Here is an 8882-nt window from a genome sequence, read left to right as displayed (position 1 = left end):
GGGGGGGTGATCCGCTCGGGTTGGTGTCGCCGCCGCCGGCACAGTGGGCGACGAAAGAAACTGACCCACCTGCGTGGGTGGCGGCATGCTATTATGTCTGGATACATTTGTACAGTTCTAGCTCTCGCATCCACATCCTAATATCTACTTTAGCTACCTATGAAGAAATTGTCGTTGGAACCTACACCTACGTCGGTATACTCGAGTGTAGGACGTCTTCCATCCCGTTCGTCGGAGACTCGGCACCCTCGTTCACGTCGTTATCAGCCTCCGCACCACCCCTCTGTGCCACCAACTGATTACGCCAGGACGAACTGGTCGACTCAATTAAGATGTAAGATTATGTTGATTCTGGCTATTTTCTGTCCGGTACCAGTGCTCTTCCCACAAGCTCAAGCCTGAGACTATTTTGTTCGCCATAACCAATAGCGCCCAATGAGACCCAACGACGACTGCCAAGCCCAAAGGCACCAAAGCCGCCCAATTTGCGACAACACTCATCCAACCTCAAAAGCGATACAGTGTCAATGCGGTAAAAGCTCTCGTTCGAACCTACCAAGGCTAGGAGGCGTCCTATCAAGCCTTCCGTCGTTCGTCTGCTCCACATATCTCCTCCTCTCTTGGATTTCTGCCATCACTTGCATCCGCTCCGCCCGTCCCGAATTTTCTTGCTCATCCTGCCACGGAGGAAGGAGCCGCGCTGATATTGAGCGGTACCTGCGCAGTCGTTGCTGCTCGCCCACGGTGTTGCGACGCGACTCCATCGGACCTTCACCCGCCCCACGGCCACGGGACCAATGATGTGCGCCCAGCTGAGCGTTCCGCGCAGCCTGGGGCGGGGCGTGGCTATTGCCGGAAGTTCCTCGCCGAGAGGGGCGCGAAGCTGGAAGCGAGGGCATAGAAGCTGTTCCTTGATCAGTGCCGGTTCCGCGGCGTCGACCGGTCGTCACGCTGCCCGGGTACCTGTCGATGAAAGTTCCAGGCTGGAGGCTTGGCGGTGAGTAATCGAAGGAAGGCAGCAGGTCAAAAGAGGTGGAAAATGGAGCATTGGGGATTTCTGCAAGAGCAGGGGCATTCCGATATCGAGCGGCCCGTCTCTGGTGTGGAGAAGGTCGCTCCGGCGACTCGAACGTGGGCATCCGCAATTCTCCTAGCGCTGGTGACTGCGATCGCGATGATGTCGCCGTAGCCGAGCCCAGCCGGGCCGATGGTGCATGAGACATCTGCGATCTAGTTTCTTGTTCGAGCCGCTCAAGAGGCGATGATCCCTGGCGGATCAGCTCTAGCATAGCGGCGCTGCTTGTGGGTGAATTATCCGCGGAAACAGCGCCGCTTGCATGCCGACTGCCCGTAGAAGGAGCACTCGCGGGGCTGAGAAGTGGACGAAGTAAGTCGGGTGTGGATGTTGTCCTGAGGTGGGAGAACGTCTGCGAGACATTGCGGCTGCTGTGCTCAGATGCTGGACTGACGCTCGGTGAACGCGACACACGCCTCGCAGGAGACAGTCCCGTCAGAGTGGGTAGAGACCGATACCTCTTGTCCGAATCTGAAGAGTAGTGCGTACATGTGGGGGAAGGAAGATGAATAGAGGGAACAGCGTCATTTGTATCCACGTCTCCTGTTTCCAAAGCCACCCTCATTCGCGCCATGTCAAAGGTACCATCCATGACCGAGTCTCTAGGGTGGCTCTTGACTTCTTTGGCGTTGTTGTACCATATCGGTAGGCCTTGATGCGTTCCGGTGGGAGTGGCTATATAGCTTGGGAGGGAAGATCCATGACTTGGTCGATCAAAGCGATCATGATTGCCTTGGGTCTCAAGGTGCAACAGTGGATCTGAAGAGCGAGATTGGTGCGAGAAGGCGCTCGGCTGCGTCGTCTCTCCCGCAGCGGAACGAGCGCTCGGATATTCCTGGATTTGCTGCTCATGGACCACATCCTTCACAGCCGGGTCGAGGGTTGCACTCTGCACTTTTTCAGGGGACGCTAGCTTTCGGCCTGCTGGATCAGAAGGGCCGTCGAGCTGAAGCTGCCGGTGACTGAAGTCAACTGGGCCATGGTCGTGCTTTTTGGGTGAGAGCGAGGTTCGCTTGAGGACCCGCTGATCGACGCGTCTAAGAAGAACTGGCTTCCCTGCGAGCTCGGGCTCCGAAGTATACGAAATGTCATCTGCGACGCTCGTGTGGCTTATATGCGAAGTTGTCTGCGGATCCCTGTCGCTGGCTGTCGGGGAATGCTTTTCAATGCCGACGGCTGACTCGAGAGAAGCACTCAGTTGAGCCGCATTGCTGGCGTCTGCTTGTACGATTGACTCGTCACGCGAGCGCTCGGGGCCTCGACGGAGTCGTGGGCCTGTGCCGGTGGGGCCTGGCGGTTGGCATATGGTCGAGCGGGTATTGGCTGCAGCCCGGCGCGATGCCAGGCGCTTCGAGGTCTCGTCGACGTCCCGAGAAGTCAGGCGGATTTCGGTTGCTCGGTAGCGGAGCATCTCGACCACGGCCCGCGCAAAGGATTGCAGACGGAGTCTGGGGCGTGGAATAAGCCCATTGGAAATACGGCCAGAAACTCACGGGCGGAAGGCATGTTGCATAGAGCGGAGGGTTGCGCTTCCTGACACACGGCGTCGCTCGAGAGGCAGGTCAAGAGCAATGGCGCAGCGGAGGGAAGAACGGTGGCACCGCGAGGCTGCTGCGTTATTCCACGGCGGCAGCTAAGCAGACGGCTTCCCGCAAACGAACCTTGGATGTCGCTCCCCTCCCGAGGAAACGTCTGGCTTCGCGGAACATGCCGACCGGCACCCTTTGCGTCGCCAATAACGAATGTTTCTGAGAGAATGGAGTCGAGCGGCGTCGGGTGCAAGAGCCCAATCGACGGGCTGCCGGCGCGTCTCGAACCATCTCGAAAGGGAGCACACCCGAGGGCGTGTGGGGGGAGGCTGGTGCTATATCAAATACTTGCCCGCGCCCACGCGATTCGCCAGGGCTGCATGGTGTTGTGCGTGCAGAGACGCGTGAACAAGGTGGCATGATGGGCGCAGGACGGCACGGCAGGCCGGGGAATGTGCGTGCCTCTCCTGCGCACGCGAGAATCGCCAGCGTGAGCAGCCTATGGGAACCCGGCGCGGCGGTATCTGGGACTGCAGTGCCGCGGTGGAGTGGCGTGTCCGGACGATAGAGGCCCTGGCCGGCAGCGGCGGCGCACTTCTGAGCGCCCCGGCAGCGACAGCACTCCAGGCTGCGGCGAGCGGGCGTGACGGTGGGCGGCAGGCCGTTAGCTGGGGCGGCAGCCGGCTGGCTCGCCAATAGCGGCGGGCAGGCAACGGCGCACAGCAGGCCGAGCCTAGGGCGGCGTGGAAAAGGGCTTGAGGCCGCGGGCGGACAGCAGAGAGCGTGGCACGGTAGCGGGAGCCCTTGGGCAGGCGGAGCGGAGGGCCCAACAGGCGCACGCACGCGCATACGTAGGCTGGCAGTCAGGGGGGGCTGAGGCCTCCCAAACGACGAGCGGACCTCGCGCGTAGGATCGCTCTGGGCACGCCAAGCTTAGCTGCGACAACTACACCCAGAGCCAGGCACACCGGCTCCAATCCACATCGCTCTCCGCTGGTCGCGCCCAGCTCCAACGGCCCGCCTGCTCCCCCCGAGCAGCACCCGCGCCTGGATGTCGCCGCCGTACGAGACGTAGCCACCACTGAGCCCAGACTTTCTCCCCGTCCCGCCTCCGCGACCAGCGCCGTTACCTCCCAGCCCCGGCTGCCCGCAGCCCTCGTTGTCCCCATTTCCGCCTGCAGCCCCGAGCGGCGACCTCCCGCCGGCCCACCATGAGCGGCGACATCAGCCTGTCCCAGTCGCTGGGCGGCCTGCGCATCGCCAACCCGGACGATGACGGTACCCCTTCTCCGCCGCCCGCCCCGGCCCATGGCGAAGCCTCTCCGCCGCCGGCAGACCCGCTGCTCTCCTCTTCCTCCTCGTCCGCCCACACCGTCACCGCCCCCCCCGACGAGCCCCACGAGCCCTACGAGCCCTCGCACCTCCTCCAGCCCGTCCCGACCGAGTCTTCCACCTCCACCCTCGACTTCAACCCGAGCGCCTTCTCGACCAGTCAGACTTCGCTCGTCCTCCCCAAGAGCGCCACACCCCCCATCCCCGACGACCGCTCGCAATCCTCCGCCCGCCTGAACCACCGCCAGTCCATGCAGAACATGCCAATCGCTCAGCAACCACAATCACAACCCCCGCTCCAGACACAGTACTCCACTTCTGGCCCGCCGAATCTGTCCCAGCCGCCCCGCACCTATCCCCCGCCCGGCGCGTCGTCACGGCCCACTTCGACCCTCTACAGCCATCCCAATGCCTCCACAAGCTCGGGTGTGTCCATGCAGGGCTCCTACCGCTACAACGATGTTGGCTTGATACAACCTACCGTTCCGGGCCTCAGCAGAAGTAGCTCAAGAGCGGCAGCTGCCGCAATGCAGGCAGCAGGACTTCCCACGAGAGAACCCAGCAGGTCCTACCGGCAACCGCACCAGCCAATGGGCGGAAACGGGCCTCTTCCCCCGCGCCGCGCCTCGAGAAGAAGCCCCATGGGAGCCGGCACGCACGGTGCTGCATACAGCCCCGAAGCGTCCATACCGCACAGCAGCGAAGAGTGGAAGGAAAAGGGCGCGGCGGTTGGTGTGCGGCAAGAAATGGACCCCAACGGAAAGCCCATCTCGAGAGTGGTCAAGAAGGGTGTGAAGGATTTCAATTTCGGGAGAACATTGGGCGAAGGATCGTACAGCACGGTACTGGCCGCAACAGATCGACAGACGCTCCGGGAGTACGCTATCAAGGTTCTGGACAAACGACATATCATCAAGGAGAAGAAGGTCAAATATGTCAATATCGAAAAGGACACGCTTAACCGGCTGACTGAACACCCCGGCGTCGTCCGGCTCTACTACACGTTCCAGGATGAGAGGTCCTTATACTTTGTGCTGGATCTGGCCACTGGAGGCGAACTCTTGGGATTTTTGAAGAAGATGGGCACGTTCGACGAAGAGTGTGCAAGGTATTACGGCGCGCAGATTCTGGATGCGATCGACTACATGCATTCACGCGACATCATACACCGGGATCTCAAACCTGAGAATGTTCTCTTGGACGACCAGATGCACGTCAAGATAACCGATTTCGGTACCGCTAAGATTCTGAACCCAAAGCGTCTACCGAACGTCGAGGCACCCCCTGGAGATCCTCTTGATGGGGCGGAGACTGATCGGGCTGAATCCTTCGTCGGTACGGCGGAATATGTCAGTCCCGAGCTGTTGACTGACAAGAACGCTTGCAAAGCCAGTGATCTGTGGGCGTTTGGCTGTATAATATATCAGCTCCTCGCAGGACGACCGCCGTTCAAGGCCGGCAACGAGTACCAAACGTTCCAGAAGATCGTTAACCTTGAATACTCGTTTCCAGATCACTTTCCAGAGGCAGCTCGTGATCTTGTTGAGAGGCTACTCGTCCTGGACCCCGCCAAGCGACTGCCAATCGAGCACATCAAGACCCATCAATTCTTTGACGGCATCCAGTGGGGACGGGGGTTGTGGAAGCAAAAGGCACCTAGACTAAAGCCGTACCAACCTCCACCTCCCGGACCTATCAAGCTTAACGGGCATGCCAGCTCCCTACCCCCGCACATGGCGGTTCTCGGCCCCCCTCGACCAGGCCCCTCTGCAAGCAACCCGCCACCAAGACCTTCTGCCCGTGTCATCACAGAACTTCCACCTCCGAGCCAGCTTGACATTGATTGGTCACCTGTACTAACCCGAAACAATGAGCGAATATTGAAGCTTGGCAACCTCATGGTCACCTCAGCACCAGCACCACACAGTCCGCATGGGGAATCTTCAGAAGCACCGAAGAAAAACTTCTCGCGGTTCTTCGGTGGCAATACCACTAAGAAGCGCCAGCGGCTCGTCATGATCACGTCCGCTGCCAGGCTTATCCTCGCCGCTGCCGGTGGTGAAGAGAAAAAGGCGAAGATGGACCTGTCACTTCTGGGTGAAGGTACCGGGTGGAGGAGCTATAAGGATTCCAAGGGCATCACCGCCTGGTGCATCGACACGGTAAGCGTATCGAGCACTTCCATTTTCTGACAAAGGTCCAGGACTGACCCACGTGTAGAAGGACAAGCATCTTATCTTTGAAGATCCCAAGGCGACCCCCAGTGATCCCGAAGGCAGCAAGTACACAGCGCAGGAATGGCTCGATGCTTTGGAACAAGCGAAAGACTTTGCGAATTCTCAGAGTATGGCAAGTTCCTATTCTGGCGACTCGGCATTTAACGAACTGAGCTCAACAATTTCAAGCCCATCAAGCACTCTAGGTGGCGATTCTGCGCTTGATGGAGTAAATATTCCGACGTCTAGGCATCTCCGCAAGGGCGATCATGATGACAGCGGCTCGATCAAAGGCAGAAAGAGATTTAGCAAGCGACACTCGAAGAACGGCTTGGCGGCTGTCTTCTGAATGAAGCGTAGCGCACCGGGAGCAAGCAGAACTATTCGTTGATCCGTTGCCCATCAGACCTGCGTCCTTCGCTCTCTCCAGGCCAGCGACCCCGACTGTTGCTTTTGAGTCTATAACTCTAATCAGTACTCCTCTGTGACACGGGCCATCATCTCTCGCACACATACCGCGCATCCTTCTTCTCCAGGCATTGCAACAGTTGGGGCCGGCTTGCACGTTGGTTCCCCCAATTTCGTTGTTCTCATGACATACCACCAACGCAGCGATGTTTTGACTCTCACACATCACCGTATCACCATTGGTTGTTATTCCCTATGTTAATCCATTTCCACTTCTTGTTCTCCAAATCGCATCAATCATCCACTAAGCAGCGCACGGCGTTTGGGGCGTTGGAAATAAGTCACTTGCTCTTCCCCTCTCTTTTGTGGTTACTATGGGCGCTCCTCCCATGCTTTTTTGTTCCCTGCTTATTACAAAGATGTGTTTCCTTTCTCCAGAGGATGTTTCCTTGTCAATTGTTTTCCTTGAAAGTCGTTCTTAGGTTGCACGGCAATGGGAGCTGGTCTGTCTCTTTCGTCACTTTCCTTTTTATTTTCCTTTTTTACTCACCCTCACTCTTATCCTTTTCCCGGGCATCTCGAACAAGGAAGAAAGCGTTGATAGCGAATGGTGACCCCGTTGGTAGTCTGAGCAGTTAGTTGCAAAGTACAGGGAAGGCAAAAACAAAAGAAGCGAGCGAGCAAAGCGTTGTTGCTGTTGTGTCCTTGACCTTATTTTCGATCCCGGTCTTCTTTTGCTTCCTTTCCTTGGGCTTGTCTACACTTTTGTGGGACTCTAAAAGGCGAAGCTGATGTGAGATTTTCCCTTATTGTTCTTTTCCTGTTCCGTTGCGAAGGCGAAGAGGATCTAGCATGAAAAGAGCTGAGAGGTTTCTCGTTTGTTTCTCTTTGCTTTTTCATTTCGTCTCGATTGATTTTCTTTTTCTCTAAGGTCAGCTAAGGGGAAACCGGGAACTAACTGTAGATGATTCTTGTGATTTTCATTATTATTATTGGGATTTCTTCTAACTCTTCTCCTCTTCTCCTTCTCTTTATAAGTACTCAGCCCGGACTATAAAACTTTATTACTTCTTATCCTTGCCTGACTTTCTCTCCCACCAAAAAGGGAAGAAACATTCAGTTGGATGCAAAGAAATTTCTTTCTTACGGACGACATCCACGTACGGCACGTGGGTTGTTTCTGCACCTTTTCCTTCGCCTTCTCACTCACTCAGTACATTGTTCTAACCACGTCAAACGAGCTCCTCCTTTAGAACTGGCTCCATGGCTTTCGATTACCTCTTGGCCTTCGGAAGGCGTACGCAGCGCGCCGGCAAGCCGGGACAGAAGGTCGGGTCAGATCTAACTGCTTAGACCAGGCCAATCACGTCATGTACCACGGCGCTCGTATTCCGGTTACTTTTGTTTCTTGGTAGTAGTCGTCCACATTCGGGTTGGCCAAACGCAGAAGCGAGCGCATGTGAAATGCGGCAACGGCCTGCGGCAGCGCGTTGGCTTGCTTCGCGGGCAAGGAATCTTAGTCTGCGCGGATCTGGGGGGGTACCAGTGTCCTTCTCACCGTCAAAATCTGACGTAATACAGCATTCCCGAGTCGCCTCACATGGGCTTTGAGGAGGAATGAATTCGATACGATCGAAGTCAGCTAGAAAGGGTCAAGGGTAGCTTGAGGGACAAATCCTGACTCAAATATCTATAGTGCCAATGGAATACAATGGAACAGACGTATTTGGTGTGGAACTTGACTCTTGACAAGCATTGATTGTGAGAGAAGATGTATGATGGAAGGGTTTGATCGAAGGCTTGAGATGTGTATACATTATACGGTGAATCGCGCACAGCGTAGGCAGTATCTGTCTATATGGGTAGCTCAGACGGCAATCGGATATCACTGGAAGTCTCAGGTGGCTGAGGTTAGGAATGCTTGTGATGTCTGGAATGGCGTGTATGGAAAAGAAGCAAGCCGAAAGGGGAAACTGCCATTACTGCCGCTGTCGTTGCGATGAAGAAAAGGCCACAAAAAGTCGTCATGGTGCAGTCGAAGGAATTGAACCCGAAGCTGAAAGTAAACAGAACGGCAAAGCTAGAAGAGCAAATTGAAGCAAAATTGAAAGAACAAAAAGAGGTCATCGCCATCGCCATATTCAGGGCCTAACGCGTTAAACAGGCCAAAAAGGCAAGGAAAAGACGGGGGAACCGAAATGCCGACGCTCCCGAAAGGGACGAGGATGTTGTTGTTGCTGCTGCGCTGCTGCCGAAGAGGATTGCTGCTGCTGCCGAAGAGGCTTTCTGTTGCTGCTGAGGAGGATTGCTGCCACAGCCCTC

The 8882-nt window shown here is 56.6% G+C and overlaps 1 protein-coding gene across 1 annotated transcript; it reads left to right on the top strand.

Annotated features, from left to right (window-relative positions):
• Positions 1–3815: 3815 nt before the first annotated feature.
• On the top strand, positions 3816–6501 carry BKCO1_3000280 (serine threonine protein kinase; the record flags this gene model as incomplete). The annotated part of the gene is made up of 2 exons (XM_020274186.1): positions 3816–6098; positions 6157–6501. 2 exons carry the CDS (start codon positions 3816–3818, stop codon positions 6499–6501), a joined length of 2628 nt encoding a protein of 875 aa, XP_020134526.1.
• Positions 6502–8882: the final 2381 nt, after the last annotated feature.

The sequence above is a fragment of the Diplodia corticola genome (genome assembly GCF_001883845.1).
Source record: "Diplodia corticola strain CBS 112549 chromosome Unknown scaffold3, whole genome shotgun sequence".
In the NCBI taxonomy this organism is placed as follows: domain Eukaryota; kingdom Fungi; phylum Ascomycota; class Dothideomycetes; order Botryosphaeriales; family Botryosphaeriaceae; genus Diplodia; species Diplodia corticola.
Note: the sequence above shows the minus strand (reverse complement) of the source record. Positions and strands in the feature narration are given on the sequence as shown.